Raw genomic sequence first — 20,420 nt, forward strand, 5'->3', positions numbered from 1 at the left:
TGTCAGCATGGAGGTGGAGCCTGGCATTTAGCATCAGCAGTCTTGTAGGGATGATTTACAGTCCCAAGAAACCCGTGGAATTCTACGTGGCTGGGGGGAGGTGGCTGCAGATCATGGGTTCCTTAGTGACCCAGAGGACTCTGGACCGAATGCCTAAGCTAACCTATGCTGCATGGCCTCCCTGATCCTGCAAAGCCTGCGGAAAGATCCTCGTATTCTTCAGATCAAGGAGAGGGACCATTACTGGCTGGCCACTCTCCTTGATGCACGTTACTGAGGCTTCGTCAGAAGGAGTGGTGGAGAAGGTGGCCGTTTGATCAATGCGCTCAGACAATTTTTTAGTCGGCAGCCCCAAGGTACGATCGATTCCAGCAACCAGCACCAGCGTTAGATTTACATGGTGCAGGAATACCTAGGGGCAAGGTCAGACTTGGACACCTTTCCCACCGAAAATCCTCTGGCTTACTGGGTCTTGAGGATGGATCACTGGCCAGAGTTTGCACAGTATGCAATTGAGCTACTGGCCTGTCCTGCATCAAGCGTTCTTTCGGAAAGTACCTTCAGTGCTGCTGGTGGCTTTGTAACCAATCACAGGGTGCGCCTGTCCACTGACTCGGTTGATCGACTGACCTTCATAAAGATGAATCAGTCTTGGATCACCACCAGCTACTAAGCACCTGAAGCTGATATAACCGAATATTTTTTTTTTAAATATCACATCCCTTCAAGACTGACTATGCTGATGCTGAGTGACTGTGCTGTTATGTTGACTGTCTATCCTCTCCCCCCTCTGCTGATATCTTGGAAGAACATTTTTGGTTCTGGGTGATGCCCCCAGCCCAATTTTTCTGCCCCTGTTTAACAGGGGCATGTAATTACAATTTTTGATGCAATGCTTTGCAGCAGGGCTCATTCCTGCACTACAAATAGAGTATATGCGAGAGGTTGCAGTGTCTTGGCACCAGCACCAGTGCCTAAGGCCCAATTTTTCAGCCCCTCTTTAACAGGTGCATGTAATTACAATTTTTGATGCAATGCTTTGCAGCAGGGCTCATTCCTGCACTACAAATAGAGTATATGCGAGAGGTTGCAGTGTCTTGGCACCAGCACCAGTGCCTAAGGCCCAATTTTTCAGCCCCTGTTTAACAGGGGCATGTAATTACAATTTTTGATGCACTGCTTTGCAGCAGGGCTCATTTCTGCACACCAACTAGAGTATATGGTAGAGGTTGCAGTGCATAGGCCCAATTTTTCAGCCCCTGTTTAACAGGGGCATGTAATACAGGGCTCATTCCTGCACTACAAATAGAGTATATGGGAGAGGTTGCAGTGTCGTGACAACAGAACCAGTGCCTAAGGCACAATTTTTCAGCCCCTGTTTAACAGGGGCGTGTAATTACATTTTTTGATGCAATGCTTTGCAGCAGGGCTCATTCCTGCACTACAAATAGAGTATATAGGAGAGGTTGCAGTGTTGTGGCACTAGCACCAGTGCCTAAGGCCCAATTTTTCAGCCCCTGTTTAACAGGGGCATGTAATTACAGTTTTTGATGCAATGCTTTGCAGCAGGGCTCATTTCTGCACTCCAACTAGAGTATATGGTAGAGGTTGCAGTGCATAGGCCCAATTTTTCAGCCCCTGTTTAACAAGGGCATGTAATACAATTTTTGATGCAATGCTTTGCAGCTGGGCTCATTCCTGTACTCCAACTAGAGTATCTGGGAGAGGATGCAGTGTTGTGGCACCAGCAAGCAGTGCCTAAGGCCCAATTTTTCAGCCCCTGTTTAACAGGGGCATGTAATTACAATTCTTGATATAATATTTCAGCGCAGGGCCCGTTCCTGTGCCCACCGAGATTAACTGTGAGGACTCATAGTGTTGTAGCACCAGCACCACCACCACAACCACCAAAGGCCCAATTTGTCTACCACTGTTCAACAATGGCATGTAATTACAATTCTTGATATAATCGTTCATAGCAGAGTGCTTCAGCGCCCACCAAGAGTCACTTTGAGGGCTTACAGTGTTGTGGTAACACCAACACCTTGTTCCGCCATTTCTGCAGAGCATATAGGGCAGGCCCCTACTTTCAAACATCCAACTTACAAACGTCTCCTACTTGCAAACAGAAGGAGACAACAGGAAGTGAGATGAAAAAAGACGGACGGCAAAGCAAATTATACAGGGGTGATAACCCTTCCCTATGTTTTCCAAAAATAGTAAAAATTGATTTTTTCACTGGAGCTACACTTTAAAAATGTACCAGTTCAAAATTACAAACAGATTCTACTTAACACAACAAACCTACACAGTCCCTGTCTTGTTTGCACCGCCTGTATACTCCTGTTCTGAGTATATAGGGCCTGGGGGTCCCACGCCTTTCCTTTTTTTAATATGGGTATGGAGTTCCCCTTAATATCCGTACAAGACCCAAAGGGGCTGGTAATGGGTCGGGGGGGCTACCTATGCAATTTTTCTCAATGATTTTCATCCGTATTGCCGGAACCAGATATTACATTAAAACCACAAGCAGTTTTAAATTACTTTTTTCCGTTAAATGTCATTTTGTGCAGGGACTGTTCTAAACACGGAAAACACGTGGCACTTCACAGGCATACTACAGACACCCCCCAAGCATGATATTTAAAGGAATATTTCACTTTTTTTCACTTTAATCGTCATTAAAATCAGTGCTTCCGAAAAATGGGCGTTTTAAAAAACATTTTAGGCATTGATCCATGTCCCCTGGGGCAGGAGCCAGATCCCCAAACCCTTTTTAGGTCAGTATCTTGCATATTAGCCATTAAAATTAGCACTTTTTATTTCGAATGTTTGAGTCCCATAGACTTCAATGGGGTTCTAAAGTTCGCACTAATTTTTGGTCCGTTCGAAAGTTCTTGTGCGAATCGAACCGGGGGGTGTTCGGCTCATCCCTAGTACCAGGATGTGTAGTGCACAGAGGAAGGGTTTTCCATACTTCTGCGTAGATCCAAAACCGATCAAAATGGCAAGGGTAAGATGGTACATGTCTATACCTTGCCAGGATCATCTTTATGTCCAGTGAAGGCGATAAGGGTGTTTTTGGAAAATAGACCACTGGTTCCGGGTTCTTTCTTAATGCATGTGGATGGGTCCCCGTTTCGAAGTTTCAATTTGCCACTATTTTTAGGAAGTGTTTACGGTGTCTGGGTTTAGGGAACAAAGATTTTTCTTCTCATTCGTTTTGGATAGGGGTGGCGTCAGAGGCAGCCAGGTCCGGGTTGGATGAGGAAGCAGTGAAACGGATTGGGCGGTGGGAGTCCAAGAGGTTTAGACTATATGTTCGCCCTCAATTGTTGTGACGACAGTTAGCTTGGGGCTAAGGATATGTGGAGTTGTGTTTAAGTTGGTTTTGTGGGGTCATGGTGGCGCGTTTGTTTTCTTCTATTACAAATGCGGAGCAGTGCCTGATTTGGATTTTGGGCCATTCATATGTTTGCTGGGGGGCGAGAAGGGCGGATGTCAGACCAAATGGCCGACAGCTGGGTTTTTCTAAGCAATAAGCATGTGTCCGTTGGTTGGGATTTCCGGGTATGTTGTGGAGCAAAATGGTATCAGGGTTGCACCGTTTTGCATAGCTGGACATGCCTCCTAATGTTTTGATTTTACATGTGGGTGGAAATGATTTAGGAGTTAGATCCATGCTCGATATCACATGGGATATGAAGTTTGACATATTGCGGCTGCATATGTCTTACCCGTATACTATCATAGTGTGGTCTGACATGGTGGCTCGTAAGTCTTTGAGGATGGTTGGATCAGTGGAGGGAGTGAACAGGGCCAGACGTAAAATAAACAGGAACATGAGTAGGTTTGTGGTAAAGAATGGGTGTTTAGGGATAAGGCACCTGGAGTTGGAGGTGGAGACATGGCGGTATTTGAAGAGGAATGGAGTGCACCTCAATGATGCGGGGACTGATCTGTGGGCCCTGGGGCTTCAGGATTGAGTGCAGAGAGCATTGAGAGTGTGGAGGGGCTCCCAAGGGTAAGGGGTTACCCTTGGTAACTGTGGCTGGTGTTTGGTCTTTGCGGGAGAAGGAAGAGAGTTCTGAATGAAGAGTCAGGATCTGTTGGTGGTACTGGTCCTGAGGGTGGTACCACAGTTAACGGAGGTTATCTGGAAATTGGTTATGGAGGCACTGTGGTAGGTGGGTGTCTCTGAGCCAGCCTGTCTTCTTGAGGCCTAATAACCCACGTCAGAGGGACCACAGTGTTGTATTTTGGATACAGATGAGTGGTTATTGGTGGACCTGCAAAGACCAACACTAGGAGGAGCTGATGTTTGTCATAAGTGATGTTTGTTAGTGTTTTGTTATTTGTTAATGTTTAAGTTATTTAACCAGTTGAGACCCGCGCTATAGCCGAATGACGGCTACAGCGCGGATCTCCTTTGCCGGGACTACGTCTATTGACATCATCCCGTGCACGGGCGGCCTGCTCGCCCCCTGAGGGGCGCGTGCGGCGCGCTCTGTGATCGGCGAGTCTATGAGACTCGCCTGATCACCAATCCGAGCAAGGGGTCGATCCCGACCCCTTATCACGTGATCAGCTGTCAGCCAATGACAGCTGATCATGTGATATAACGGAGCTGGTAATTGGCTATTATTCCTCCTCGCGCTGACAGCGCGAGGAGAAAAAAAAAGAGCCGATCACCGGCGGCCGTGATCGGGACAGCAGTCCCGATCACGGCCAGCCCTGCCAGTGCCCATCTGCCCCCTGCCAGTGCCCACCTTCCCCCTGCTTTGCCACATGAATAAAAAAAGTGTCCCCCCTGTCAGTGCCACCCAGCAGTGCCCATAGTGCCACCCAGCAGTGCCCACAGTGCCACCCAGCAGTGCCCACAGTGCCACCCAGTAGTGCCACCCAGCAGTGCCCACAGTGCCACCCAGCAGTGGCCACAATCTGCCTCAACAAAGGTGCTGCACCCCAGTGCCACATATCCGTGCCCAGCAGTGCCGCCCATCAGTACCCAGCAGTGCCGCCCATCAGTGCCCAGTAGTGCCACCTATCAGAGCCACCTATCAGTGCCACCTATCAGTGCCCATCAGTCCCATCTATCAGTGGTACCTATCAGTGCCCCTTAGTGCCACCCATCCGTGCCACCCATCTGTGCCACCCATCCGTGCCATCTTATCTGTGCCCATCTTTGCCCATCAGTGCCGCCTTATCTGTGCCCATCGGTGCTGCCTTATCTGTGCCTATTAGTGCCGCCTTAACTATGCCTATCAGTGCCCACCAGTGCAGCCTATCAGTGCCCACCGATGCAGCCTATCAGTGCCCACCAATGCAGCCTATCAGTGCCCACCAGTGCAGCCTATCAGTGCCGCCTCATCAGCGCACTTCAATGAAGGAGAAAAATGACCTGTTTGCAAACTATTAAACATGATTTTTTTTTTTTTGCATCTTTTTTTGTTTGTTTAGCAAAAAATAAAACTCCGAGCTGTAATTAAATACCACCAAAAGAAAGCTCTATTTGTGGGAAAAAAATGATAAAAATTTCATTTGGGTACAGTGTTGTATGCCCGCGCAATTGTCATTCAAAGTGCATCAGCGCTGAAAGCTGAAAATTGGTCTGGGACTGAGGGGGGTTTAAGTGCCCAGTAAGCAAGTGGTTAAAGAGATATCTATTTTTGGATATTTATACAGTTTGGTTAATAAATGAATGGCTGTTACGGCCTATTTTACTCCAGAAGTTGTATGGACTTATTTATTACATAAATGGGGTAAGTTGGAGTATAGGTTGGTAGCATATGCACATATGTTATACATTAGTCATGCCATGCCTGCACAAAAATGGAATCCCCCATCTCTCACCAACACACCTTCATCACCACTACTGTACCCACAGACCCATCTTTCACCCCACATTTTCTCTCTCCCCCCCCCCCCACAATAAAAATGAATGCCCTCAAACCCCATTCTCACTTTCATGGTTGTGCCTCTTCCTTTAACTTTAATGTCAATACCCCCTCCATCAACCAGCCTGTGTACACTTCTTCCATTTACACTCCAAGCCCCCCTCCCCCACCTGCAGGAAACATACCCCCTCTCTTGGCATCCAGTGCCCATCACCCTCATCCCCCCTTCCTGCTCTGAACACGGATCCTGTAGCTCCCCACCCCCTTTTCCCATCCATGCCTCCCAACTGCAGGAATCAAACACCCTCTCTTGGCATCTATTGCTCATCACCCTCATCCTCCTCCTGCTCTAAACACTGCTCCTGCAGCTCCCCACCCCCCTTCCATGCCCCCCACCTGCAAAAAGCATACCACCTCTCTTGGCATACAGTGCCCATCACTCTCACCCTCCCCTCTGCTCTGAGCACTGCTCCTGCAGCTTACCATCACCCTTCCCCTTCCATGCAATCCACCTGCAGGAAGCGTACCCCCTCTCTTGGCATTCAGTGCCCATCACCTTCATCCTCCCCTTCTTCTCTGAACACTGCTCCTGTAGCTCCCCACCCCCCTTCCATCATCCTGCCCCCCTCCTGCAAGAAGCATACCCCCATTTCTTGGCATCCAGTACCCATCAACCTCATCCTCCTCTCCTTCTCCTGCTCTGAAAAATATTCTTGCAGCTCCCTAACCCCCTTCCCTTTAAATGCCCCCCCACCTGCAGGAAGTGTACCCCCTCTCTTGGCATCCAGTGCCCATCACCCTCATCCTCCCTTCCTGCTCTGAACGCTGCTCCTGCAGCTCCCCACCCCCTTCCATGCCCCCCATCTGCAAGAAGAATACCCCCTCCCTCGAATCCAGAAGGGGTGTGCTTCTTGCAGGTGGGGGCGTGGAATGGGGCAGGGAGCTGCAGGAGCAGATGTACAGACCCAGGAACTCAGCACAGGGATAGTGGGAATCCCTCATAGTGGGCACAGTGAGGCTGCAATTGACGGGGACAGTTTTACCTAGCAGTAACGATACATAATCACCAAATAAATGGTTATTTACAGCCCTGCATTACTAACAGTTACATTGAGCACCAGCCACCACTGAGGCTGCATAATGACAGATTAGAACTCTACAAATGATATCTATCAGGGTTCAATGTATTTATTTGATATTTGAATACATAGTTTACATTTCATACAGTGTAAAGGATACAAAGTACACATCAGGGAAGTATGTTATATTCATATTCAATAAAGTGACACTAAACTCCCTTCTTTTGCTCTCAGCTTCCTCCAAATCAACATTTTTCTTGCCACTGTGATTTAGCGTCCTGTTGGAGGGTATCTTTGTTTGGTCTCTATGGTCCTACTCTGTGTAGGAATGTAGCCACCCTCTCTTGCTTGCTTTGAAGATGGACTATGGGATTAGGGTTGCCACCTGTCCAGGGATTCACCCGGAAAGTCTGGGTTTTGAACCGTGTGTCCGGGTTTCAGGCGGAATTTAACCTGGACACATTATTCAGACTGGGCTGTGGCACACCAAGTAACCAAGATAGTCACACACAAATCTGTTGCTCCCCAGAAGCTGTGGGTGGCTGTCTGGGGACAGGTTCCACATCACTGGAAGGGGGCAGGGCAATGATGTCAACAAGAGTGATTTGGCCACGCCCACTGTCCATTGCGGCACACTATGTGCACCACAATACTACTCTCCTTTGGTCACCCAAAGGTGTCCTAGGCAGCAGAATATTTGGGTTTGGCTTGCAAAAAAGGTGGCAACACTATATGGGTTAGATCAGTGATGGTGAACCTTGGCACCCCAGATGTTTTGGAACTACATTTCCCATGATGCTCATGCACTCTGCAGTGTAGTTGAAAATCATGGGAAATGTAGTTCCAAAACATCTGGGGTGCCAAGGTTCACCATCACTGGGATAGGTAGTCCCCAGAGGGCTGTGCACATGACCCCAACTAATGGGCACTGCTTGCACACCAGACAAACAGATGTGATGGGGAGAAGAAGAGGTTCAGGAGCTCACTGAGGATGTTACAAGGAGGCAGAAAACACAGGACATAGTGGATGTATTTCAGGAGAATAAGGATATCATTTAGTGTCACTTTAAGTCACCACATGCATGCATAATACAATATGTACAAATGATACTAAATGACACTGTCAGTGAAGGAGTTAACCACTAGGGGGCGGGGAGTGGTTATGTATAACGTTAAGTGTTTTTTTTATTGTAGGGAGGCGTGGCCTGGCCTGTGACGTCACGGATCGTCTTTACCTATAACAGGGAAGAGACGATCGGTGACAGCCACACTGGGAAGCACCGGGAGAGGTTTGTTTACACAGATCTCTCCTCGTTCTTCAGCTCTGTGACCCGATCGTGGGCTACCAGCAGCATTCAGGTCCGCAGGTACAGTCACGGAGCGTGGCGCCACGCTCCCGACCCACGACTGGGCACTTAAAGAGCCATGTACAGGTACGTGATTGTGCCCAGCCGTGACATTCTGCCGACGTAGATCGGCATGAGGCGGTCCTTAAAGTGGGACTGCACTGTGGAAAAAAATATTAAAAGCCAGCAGCTACAAATACTGCAGCTGCTGACTTTTAATAAATGGACACTCACCTGTCCCGGGGTCCAGCGATGCCGGCAGCCGAGGCCGATCGATCGCTCGGCTCTCGGCTGCTGCCGCCACCATTCTAGGTGAAGGAATCAGGAAGTGAAGCGAATCGGCTTCACTTCCCGGTTCCCTACTGCGCATGCGCGAGTCGCGCAGTGCAATAGGAATTGTCCGCGCTGTCTCTGGGACCCGTGTGTGTCCCAGCAGACAGCACGCAGGGAAAGGAAGAGGCATAGACTCCCGTGGGAGTCTATGCCCGGAAGTGGGTGTAAATACCTGTCTTTGACAGGTATCTGCACCCCCCTCCCCCCCTGAAAGGTGCCAACTGTGACACCGGAGGGGGGGGAGGGTTCCGATGAGCGGAAGTTCCACTTTAGGGTGGAACCCCGCTTTAAGTGGTTAAATTAAAACACAATATGGATGCCACAGCACTCGAGTTCTGGGGATAGAACAAATACAACCACACTGGAGAGGGATGAATATGGTCCGGGAGTTGTCAAAACGCAAAACCCCGTGGATCTATTTGGTGGACGTACTGAGGCTTGAATATTGAGCTGGACACCAATTGCTTCATCAGCGACACCTAAGCCATTTCTTACGCTCCCGCTCGCTTTTTACTGATCCCCTTTTTTGATCGATCTTTTTTTATCGATATCTTTTTTATTGATCCCTTTTTATTTTTATTTTATTTATCCTTTTTACTGCTCTATGGGATTGATCTGGTCCTGATCCTCTTTTTATTGATCCTCCTGGTCTGACCTTAGTAATATTTATTACATCTGACCTTGGTAATATTTATTACACCTGAGCCACGCCTCTGGACCTTTGACCTTTCCCTCCTGGCATTTGGTGATATTTTTGGATCTGGTAACACTCTTGATACGTGAAGGGAAATCGAGTCACCACCCCGAGGGGGAAATACACTAAAAGCACTTTATTTATTTTATCTCCTTGGACTGTACCGGACTGGACTGGGTAAATTATACTAAAAAATACAAGGTATTCCCAGTATACTTAATATTTGGTGTATTTATTTATTGCATCTTTGTTTTATAACAGACCATTTCTCTGAAGAAGACCCCTTGATTGGGTTGAAACGCGTTAGGACTATACCTCTACTGTTGTTATATTGTACAGTGTCATTTATAGTTGTGTCTGCTTGTGCACATCCATTGTTATTATTGTACTCTTTATATAGGAGTCTCTTATAACTGTTCAGGTGGAGCTTATGTTTTTACCTCTGTGCCATGTTGCTATTTTTTCATGGTAATAAATATTAAAATATTTCTCATGTTACCCTGATATGCATTTATTATTGTTTTTTGCTGCCTAAAAACCCCGATTGTGGGGGGAACTTGTTCCATTTTTTTCATTCGTGTGGGGTGAGCAGCACCCTCCAATCCCTTTGTGGCCGTGTGTTCTTTTCTAGTATTATTTATTACATCTGACCATAGTAATATTTATTACATCTGACCTTAGTAATATTTATTACATCTGACCTTAGTAATATTTATTACATCTGACCTTAGTAATATTTATCATCATTTTGTACATAGACGGATGACTGGGGTTCATTCATCTTAGTGGGGTATGCGAGGGAGCTACATTATTCCCACAAGATGGTTTTATTATGGCATAATTAGTTGTATAGCACCTCATTAGATGCCCACTATTTTAGCACGTTAGAGTACACATACATATACATGTATCCTCAGGTGAAATAATAGACCCGCGGAAAAAATTGATATAATTTACCCCCCCTTTTTTTTAAAAGATAGACAATATTCATACATGGTAAAATCGTTGTCCGATGTCTATCGGGAAACGTGTTCTTCTAAATGATTAAGAAGAAAACTTGGCCGGTGTTGGAAAGGCGATGTATCTTTTCTAAGTGAAAAGATATCAAACTTTAAAGCAGGGAAAGGTTTAATATCCAGCCCCATTCACACACATATAGATGTGTGGTTCGCTATGTACGATGAATTCATTGGTACATGCAATATTGTCTATTGAAGCTCATTACATAACATATGAGATAGATTGCCATATGTAGAGTCATTTAAAATGATTTTTATATACAGGAATATTTATGGTTTTAATATCTCGTATTTTAAATATTGTATTACATTATGTTTTTTTTTTCCACCAGTAGATTTGTAATACTAAGCCAACTAGCCATATGAAATTTTCTGAGATTGATTTAAGTTTTAACGTTGAGTGACTTTCAGGGTTTTTTTTTTTTTTTACCCAGTGCTGCCCAATGCAATGTAATTATTAATGACTGCATCATTGTTTTACAGGCATATCCCACTTTTAAGTACACAATGGGGTTTATTTACTAAAGCTGGAAAGTACAAAATCAGACTCACTTCTGCATAGAAACCAATGAGCTTCCAGGTTTTATTACCAAAGCTTAATTGGACAAGCTGGGGTTGGAAGCACATTGGGTTCTATACAGAAGTGAGCCTGATTTATCACTTTCCAGCTTTAGTAAATAAACCCCCATTGTGTACTTAAGAGTGGGGTATGCCTGTATATTGTTTTAAATGTAAACACTTTCGACGGCCGTAGATCGATCAACAGCATTCGGGATAGGGCACTATGACTGTCTGTCTGGGAAAGTGTGTGCCGGATTGGTTGAAATACCAAGGAGTGCATATAAATAGCTCCTTCCGGTAGGTAGGTCCCGCCCTCAGACGAAGTTAGGAAATGACGAAACGCATCAGCGCCGTGGCGTCTACGCCTCAACTTTGCGCTCCACAGGCTGAACAAGCAGGAAGTCGCTCGCTGGTGTACAGAGCGAACGCTCTGTCTCCTTCCGACGACTGGGACTCACCAAACAGGCACAGTGCACGTTAATTTTATGCTCTAAAGATTGTTTATCTGGTACGCTTAATATATTTTGGGGGGCTGTTATTTAATAAAATTGTGCAATCAGGTTACACTATGGCAGGGATATGCAATTACCGGGCCTCCAGCTGTTGCAAAACTACAAGTCCCATCGTGCCTCTGGCTGTCATTAGACATGTGCAAAAGGAAAAAATTTGTTTAGTTTCGTTTCGTTTTAATTTGTTAATTCATTAATTTCGTTTAGTTATATTTGTTAACTTCCTTAAATTCGTTTTCGGATTTCGTTTAGTTTTCTACCGAATTCGAAAAATCGCCCACATTCGAAAATATTTCAACCAAATTCGAAAATATTTCTACCCGATTTGAAATTATTTCAACACGATACACATGTATCTCGGGGTCACTTGGTGCTAAAAACTCCACATTTGGATATGTTGTAGTGCTATTACTATTGTGTTTGCATACCAAATTTGGGGTTTTTAGCTATAAGTGACCCCGAGATATGTGGCCCCAAAATCGAGTCGCAAAATGTCATTCTCTGCTCTAATAACTAATAACATTTTGCGACCCGATTTTGGGGCCACATATCTCGGGGTCACTTATAGCTAGAAACCCCAAATTTGGTATGCAAACACAATAGTACTAGCACTACAACATATCCAAATTGAAGTGTCTAGCACCAAGTGACCCCGAGATACATGGCCCTAAATTCGGGTCACAAAATATTTTCGAATGTGGTTGAAATAATGTCGAATGCAGTTGAAATAATTTCGAATCATGTCGAATTCATTCAAATTCATTCGTTATATTTCTTTCGTATTCGTTGTAACTTGTTATTTTTTTATTTGGACATTCGGATGCATCCGAATGTCTGAAAGATGCAAAATTCGGCCGAATTTCGATTCGTTACGAAACGAATTGCACAAGCCTAGCTGTCATGCTTGTGGCTCTCAGAGTCTTGCTATGCCTCATGGGACTTGCAGTTCTGCAACAGCTGGAGGTGAGCTAATTGCATATCCCTGCTCTATGGTATCATCTTCATTGTTTTCACATGCTATATGGGAGCCCTGAACAAATTAATACTGACATCTAGTGGATGAGGAAGGATGAGCAGATGAGTGATTTTGATGAAGGCGCATTAAAGAGGAAGTAAACCCTGATGAGTTTACTTCCTCTTTCATTCCCTGCAAAGGTAAAGCATAATGGACTACTATGCATCGTAGTAGTCCATTATGTGTCACTTACCTGACACAGGAGCCAGCGAAGTCGCCGCTGTCCCCTGTAGTCCGCCGCATCCATCTTCTTGGTGGGGTCTCGCAGCTCCGCCGCTGTCATTCGGCGAAGCCACGATGACGTCACTCCTGCGCATGCGCACGGGAGCCAACACGCGCGGCAGCTCCGTCGTTGAGAATGCCGCGCTCAGTGCGCCTGCGCGCTGTAGACAGCGGTGCCTGTTTTCGGGCAAATATCTCCTAAACCATATAGGTTTAGGAGATATTTCTTGGACCTACAGGTAAGCCTTAATCTAGGCTTACCTGTAGGTCAAAGTGGTTTATAAGGGTTTACAACCACTTTAATACTTGGCTTTTGGTGAGTGCATCCCCATAGGGGAGTCTTAAGCCGCATGTGGTTTGGTGTAAGTTTTCTACATATCACAATAAGGACCTTCTAACAGCTTTACTCTGCCATCTGATTGACTTGTTTTTATGAACTGTTGATGTCATCTCCTCTCACTGGGAAGCGCTGCTACAATACTTTAAAGAGGACATTCAGTGCAAATCTTTATATATATATATATATATATATATATGTTGGAGAATAATTTGTACTCTCAGACCGTCTCTCGATTCAAGTTAAGACATTTAATGCATATGCAAGAGAAATGGTTACATGTACGTTCAGGCTTCAAAAATCCATTTCTGCCTGTCATAGGATTGCATGCTCCTTTTTATCACTCTTAAAGGTCTGATGAGTTTACTTCCTCTTTTTTTCCTTGCAAAGGTAAAGCATAATGGACTACTATGCATCGCATCGCATCGCATCGCATAGTAGCCCATTATGTGTCACTTACCTGACACAGGAGCCAGCGAAGTCGCGCTGTCCCCTGCAGTCCGCCGCATCCATCTTGCTTGTGGCGTCTCGCAGCTCCGCCGCTGTCATTCGGCGAAGCCGCGATGACGTCACTCCCGCGCATGCGCACGGGAGTCGACAAATGCGGCAGCTCCATGTTTGGAACTGCCGCGTTCAGTGCACCTGCGCGCCGCTGTCTACGGCGCATGCGCCGTAGACAGCGGTGCCTGTCTTCAGGCAAATATCTCCTAAACCGTATAGGTTTAGGAGATATTGCTTGGACCTACAGGTAAGCCTTAATCTAGGCTTACCTGTAGGTCAAAGTGGTTTGTAAGGGTTTACAACCACTTTAAACCTTCCCTCTTCCTGCTTGTAATGTCTTGTATAATTGCAACCTTTATTTCAACGTAAAGCAGGAAGGAGGGAATGTCCGTTTTACAGGCAACACTCTGCCGCAGGATGTTTTATACATGAGATTCTAAACATTTCATTGTTGTGAGCTATGTTTTTCAATTTCTGCTAATGCAGCATTTTCACAGTTATATGATTATTCAGCATATTGAGGTATAATAGGGTTATATAAAACATATTTCTAAGCATTTTAAACTTAATGAAGATAAAGCTATATTTCTATGCATATTCATATCTGACATTTAAAGGTATAATCCTTAATTTCTCTAACAATATATATATATATATATATATATATATATATGTTGTTTTTATATATATATATTACTATATATATATATATATATATATATATATATATATATATATATATATGTATTATGTTTTAAAGTAGCTGCTTATAGATATAGTTACTAATTCCTTTATTGTATATATCTATTTTTAATACATTTAACCCATGGGGATTAGACCAATAAGGCGGAGGGTGGTGTTCAACTGGGGCGCACTTTAGAACACTCTTTTTCTACTGAGAGATATATATATATATCCCCACACCATAACCCCCCCCCCCCCCCTCCACCAAATGAATTGGAGGGGTGGCCTAAGACAGATATGTTGATGAGCCAAAAACAAAAACATTTAAAATATCTAAAAAAGCCTGCAGATGTGGCCAATCCCAGGCCGTTCTGGTAGACAAAGCAGTGACACGTCTAGAGGATCTTTCCCCACATTTTATTGGCCAATGATTTTGATGGGCTACAAAAATGACTAATACAAATGTGTAATTCCGTGGACACACGATCGGAAATTCCACCAGCAAAAAGTCAGATGAGAGCTTTTGGTCGGAAATTCCGACCGTGTGTGTACGCTCCATCAGACTTTTGCTGGCGGAATTCCCGCCAGCCAAAGATTGAGAGCAGGTTCTTCATTTTTCGGTTGGAAAAAGTTGGGAACGGAAATTCCGATCGTCTCTACAAATTCCGACGCATGCTCGGAAACAATTCGACGCATGCTCTGAAGTATTGAACTTAATTTTCTTGGCTCGTCGTGGTGTTGTACATCACCGCATTCTTAACGGTCGAAAGTTCGGAGAACTTTTGTGTGACCCGTGTGTATGCAAGACAAGCTTGAGCGGAATTCTGTCGGAAAAACCAAATTTTTTCTGACGGAAAATCCGCTCGTGTGTACGGGGCATAATGCCGCGTACACACGATCAAACAAGCGGGTGGAAAAGTCCGGCAAACTCAAGTCCGCCAAACAATCCCCCCGCGTGTAGCCTCCGGCATACTTTTTTGACCCGAAAGTACGGCGGACTTAGAATGTAGTTACACTCCAATCTTCCCGCCGGACTCGCATTTCGGCGGACAATCCGGCCGTGTGTATGCCAGTCCGCCGTACTTTTGAAATGAATGGACTTTTCCCGCCCGGAGAAAAGTCCGCTCATTTCAAGCGGGGCTCCAGGTAGGCGGGGCCCGCGAAGGAGACGTCGCTGGCCCCGCCGCATGGTATGGACTTAAAGGGGAACCCCAACGCCAGAAAAAATCGGCGTGGGGGTCCCCCCAAAGTCCACAACAGATCCTTGTCCGAGCACGCTAACCGGCCGGCGAGGAAAGGAGGGGCGAGCGAGGGCCCCCCCTCCTGAGCCGTACCAGGCCGTGTGCCCTCAACATGGGGGGTGCCTTGGGGAAGGGGGGGCCGCGCGGCCCCCCCACCCCAAAAAACCTTGTCCCCATGTTGATGAGGACAAGGGCCTCTTCCCGACAACCCTGGCTGTTGGTTGTCGGGGTCTGCGGGCGGGGGGCTTATCGGAATACGGGAGCCCCCTTTAATAAGGGGGCCCCCGGATACCGGCCCCCCACCCTATGTTAATGAGTATGGGGTACAATGTACCCCTACCAATTCACCTGTAAAATAAAGTACAAAAAAAAACACAACACACAAGATAAAATAATTTATTGCACAGCTCCGGGGGTCTTCCGTCTTCGGGGGTCTTCTCGCCGGACTCCTCCGCTATCTTCTTGTAGCTCTTTTACTAGCGGAGGAGCCCGGCATTCTTCGTCGCCGTGGCCTCTTCTTCCGACTTCGGGGGTCTTGTCCCCCTCTTCGGTCTTCTGTCGCCACCGCCGCCGCCGCCTTCCGTTCTTCTTCTTCTTCATCTTCTTCTCCTGGAGATGTTGACTCGACGTTCCCTCCAGCCGCAATGCCAGGGACGCGCTGCGCTGCGACTTATATAGGTACAAGGGGCGGTGTCACATGGGTTGATGTCACATGGGTTGGTCACATGGGTTGATGTCATATGGCGACAGTCCCAGCATCCTCCGGGACTGTGACATTGTAAGGGGGCGGGGTCACCATGTGACACCAACCCATGTGACATCAACCCATGTGACACCGCCCCTTGTCCCTATATAAGTCGCAGCGCAGCGCGTCCCTGGCATTGCGGCCGGAGAGAATGTCGAGTCAACATCTCGGCGGCGACAGAAGACCGGGCCACCGCCTGTAAAAGAGCTATAAGAAGGCGCGGTAGCCCGGCAGAAGAACCGAAGAGGGGGACAAGACCCCCGAAGTCGGAAGAAGAGGCCGCGGCGACGAAGAAGAATGCCGGGCTCCTCCGCTAGTAAAAGAGCTACAAGAAGATAGCGGAGGAGTCCGGCGAGAAGACTCCCGAAGACGGAAGACCCCCCCCGGAGCTGTGCAATAAATTATTTTATCTTGTGTGTTGTGTTTTTTTTGTACTTTATTTTACAGGTGAATGGGTAGGGGTACATTGTACCCCATACTCATTCACATAGGGTGGGGGGCCGGTATCCGGGGGCCCCCTTATTAAAGGGGCTCCCGGATTCCAATAAGCCCCCCACCCGCAGACCCAGACAACCAACGGCCAGGGTTGTCGGGAAGAGACCATTGTCCTCATCAACATGGGGAAAAGGTGCTTTGGGGTGGGGGGCCGCGTGGCCCCCCTTCCCCAAGGCACCCCCCATGTTGAGGGCACGCGGCCTGGTACGGCTCAGGAGCGGACTTTCCTCCGCGTGTGTGGGCGAGTCCATTCATTTCAAAAGTAGGGTGGATAGTACGGCGGACTTAGTACGCCGTATTAGTCTGCTGAAAAAGTGCCGTGTGTGGGCAAGTAGCCCGTTCGGAAAGTCCGACGGACAGTCTGGCGGGAAGTCCGCCAGACTAAGTACGTCGGACAGACGGCTACGTGTGTACGCGGCTTTAGAGGCAGGAAGGCACAGGAGAACTTTAACACTATGAAGAAGTGTCGGAGCTTTGCTTGTCAGAACGGATTGGAATCCAACCTTATTGGGACACTTTTTAAAGCCGATGCAGGTATAAACACCCCTAAGTGCCTGAACTTTTTATCTGAAGATTGTTTTTTGTTTTAAAGATGGAGAAATTTTCAAACATTCCTTTAACTCATAATGTAAACATAAGGCCGGCATTTTAAAAAATTCCACAAGCACTTCTCCCCCACACTTTAAAAACTGATTTCTTCCTTCTTTCTCTCTCATGTTTTTCTCTCTCTAATCTTTCTATCTCATGTTTTTTGATCTCTTGCTGAACTTGGATCTGATGGATGTAGTTGTTTATACATTTCTTCCTCTCTATCCGTTCTCTTTTCTGGTTTCTTGGCTGTTCCAGGCGGAACTTGACGTTCCTCAAGGCGCTGTCTATCACTTTCAGGATGTCGGTGGTTCTTTCCGGAGTCTTTTTGTTGCTCATCTTTGTGTAATTCTCAATGGCGATCACCGTCTCCGCACCCAAAATTCTAAAGATTTTCTCGATTTCCAGGTAATCTGCTTCAGTTTTGAAGGTAAGAACAACGATGGGAACGATACCTGAAGAAGAGGAACACTGTGAGCATCTCAAAGAAATCTCGGTAGCCAAAGGAACATTTCTAATTAGGCATGGCAGGCCTGTGCCTAGGGGTGGTTGTGTATTATTGGGCCCCTGTTACATTACATTTGTTATGTGCACATGAGGGCAACATAGAATGTTATTAAGCTATTATCAGTGCCCAACAACTGCAGCTTTACCAGTGCCAATCAATGCGGCCTTATCTGTGCCCAGCAATGCAGCCTGATCAGTGTCCAGCAATGCAGTCATACCAGTGTCCAGCAATGCAGTCTTACCAGTGACCAGCAATGCAGTCTTACCTGTGACCAGCAATGCAGCCTCACCAGTGCCCAGCAATGCAGCCTCACCAGTGCCTAGCAATGCAGCCTCACCAATGCCCAGCAATGTGGTCTCCAGTGTCCAGCAATGCAGCCTGATCAGTGCCTCCATCAATGCAGCCTGATCAGTGCCCCCATCAATGCAGCCTGATCAGTGCCCCCATCAATGTAGCCTGATCAGTGTCCCCATCAGTGTAGACAGATCAGTGTCCCAATCATTGCAGCCTGACCAGTGCCAACGGGGGTCAGTCTGCCTCGAGTGCCACACATTGGGGGAGGGGGGTGTCATCCCAGTTTGCCCATCCTCCCCTCCCTCCATCCTCCTCCTCCAGCAGCCCCAGTAACAAGGCCCTACCTGCTATAATACATGGCGGTGACACCGGAATTGTTCCACCTATTACTGAACTCTTGGAGGCGGGAGGGGAGGATGGACATGCTGGGATGACACCCCCCTCCCCAATGTCCATTAATCCCTGTCGGCACAGACGCCTTCCCCTCCTGCCCGCCCACACTGCCTGCCACAGCTTGCAGTCCTGCAGGACATGGCTGTTTACGGGAATGAAGTTCCTGCTGTGAAAAAAGTGCTGGAACGTTGTTCCCATGCATTCCCGCTGCACTCGAGCCCTGGTTCCCAAGCTCTCTCATTTCTCAAGGAAGCCCAGGACCACAGTAAATGGTTGGGACGGCTTCCCACAGAGAAGATGGAGGAACGTTTGTTCTTTGATGAATAACACAGAAAGTTTGGAGAGTTTAATAATCGTTAGGCCTATATTGTGCCTTTGAACATGGGTGCAAAAACAGCTCTGGTAGAAAGTGGTTAAGGCCATCAGATGGAGCTGACAATCGTAGGAAATAATACAAATAAATGATGCATAACGCTTGTATTCCACTTTGCTTTGACATGCATATTTTTTCTTTATTGTACATGAAAATGTGTTCTTGCTTAACATGTTAAACTTCTTTTTTTTTTTTTCAATAAAAACATTTATTGGAATTAACCACATGACCACTGGGCGCTTAAACACCCTTAATAACTAGACCAATTTTCAGCTTTCGGTGCTCTCACGTTTTGAATGACAATTACTCAGTCCTGCAACACTGTACCTATATGAATTGTCATTTTTTTAACACAAATAGAGCTTTCTTTTGGTGGTATTTAATCACCGCTGGGGTTTTTATTTTTTGCTATAAAAGAAAAAAGACTGAAAATTCTGTAAAAAAATGAATTTTTCTTCGTTTCTGTTATAAAATTTAGCAGATTAGTCATTTTTATTCATAAATTTTGGCCAAAATTTATACTACTACATATCTTTGGTAAAAATAAGCACAAATTGGTGGATATTATTTGGTCTTTGTGAAAGTTATAGAGTCCACAAGCCCACACTCGTCTCCAGGATTTCTCCAGAGCCTCTCCAATCCTCTGAAACTCGCTACCTCCACTGGTCCGGCTATCCCCTACTCTTGCTACCTTCAGACGATCCCTGAAAACTCATCTATTCAGGGAAGCCTATCACGTCTCAAACTAATCTCCTACCACTTCCATAAACTCATTCCCAACAGTTATAACCTTCTGTACCACCTGCCCCACTCTTTTAGATTGTAAGCTCTTCTGAGCAGGGTCCTCTTAATCCTCTTGTATTTAATTGTATTGTAACTGTATTGTCTCCCTTTTATATTGTAAAGAGCTGCGTAAATTGCTGGCGCTATATAAATCCTGAATAATAATATGGTGCCAATATCTGAAAATTGATCACATCTGAAGGACTGACGGCCTATCTAATTTTTTGAAACCCTAACATGCCAGAAAGTACAAATACCCCCCAAATGACCCCTTTTTGGAAAGAAGACATTCCAATGTATTTAGTAAGAGGCATAATGTGTTTTTTGAAGTTGTCATTTTTTCCCACAATTCTTTGCAAAATCAAGATTTTTTTTTCTTTTTTATTTACTTATTGCTCTCGCTCTAACGTTCGCAGCAATACCTCACATGTGTGGTTTGAACACCATTTTCATATGTGAGCGGGACTTACGTATGCGTTCGCTTCTGCATGCGAGCACATGGGGACAGGGGCGCTTTCATTTTTTTTTTTTTTAATTATTGTTCATTTTGCTTTATTTATTTTAGTTTGACATTTTTTTCCCCCTCAAAAAATTTTTTGATCACTTTTATTCCTATTACAAGGAATGCAAACATCCCTTGTAATAGGAATATGGCATGAAAGGTCCTCTTTACAGTGAGATATGGGGTCAATAAGACCCCACATCTCACCTCTAGGCTGGGAAGCCTGAAATAAAAAAACAAAAAAAACGATTCTGGCTTTGATCATATTGGCGAGTCGGTAGAAGCACCGGAGGGTGACGGG

General features: G+C 46.0%; 2 protein-coding genes and 2 long non-coding RNA genes across 5 annotated transcripts in view; all 4 read right to left on the minus strand.

Annotated features, from left to right (window-relative positions):
* LOC144000414 (uncharacterized) overlaps positions 1-20,420 on the minus strand; it is a 136,709-nt gene that overhangs the window by 75,792 nt on the left and 40,497 nt on the right. Inside the window, exon 4 of one of the 2 annotated variants that reach the window (XM_077494224.1) lies at positions 17,188-17,721. The exons of the other annotated variant lie outside the window; for it this stretch is intronic. Within the exon in view, the coding sequence (XP_077350350.1) occupies positions 17,327-17,721 (395 nt within the window). The 3' untranslated portion in view covers positions 17,188-17,326. Of the gene's footprint in view, positions 1-17,187; positions 17,722-20,420 lie in introns of those variants that run through there. 2 annotated transcript variants of the gene reach the window in all.
* LOC144000412 (uncharacterized) lies at positions 7,066-10,951 on the minus strand. Its single transcript, XR_013278226.1, has 2 exons — positions 10,076-10,951; positions 7,066-10,025 (listed from the first exon to the last, which is right to left on the minus strand). It is a non-coding gene; the product is annotated as an uncharacterized LOC144000412 (long non-coding RNA).
* Positions 13,243-15,525, minus strand: LOC144000413 (uncharacterized). The gene is made up of 2 exons (XR_013278227.1): positions 13,820-15,525; positions 13,243-13,357 (listed from the first exon to the last, which is right to left on the minus strand). It is a non-coding gene; the product is annotated as an uncharacterized LOC144000413 (long non-coding RNA).
* LOC144000415 (uncharacterized) overlaps positions 16,879-20,420 on the minus strand; it is a 132,609-nt gene continuing 129,067 nt past the window's right edge. The window contains exon 5 of the transcript XR_013278228.1: positions 16,879-17,181. The gene's annotated coding sequence lies outside the window, so the exon portion shown is untranslated. The remainder of the gene's footprint in view (positions 17,182-20,420) is intronic.

Source organism: Lithobates pipiens, unplaced genomic scaffold (assembly GCF_037356315.1).
Source record: "Lithobates pipiens isolate NorthernLeopardFrog02 unplaced genomic scaffold, aLitPip1_a1.2 Scaffold_22, whole genome shotgun sequence".
Lineage (NCBI taxonomy): Eukaryota > Metazoa > Chordata > Amphibia > Anura > Ranidae > Lithobates > Lithobates pipiens.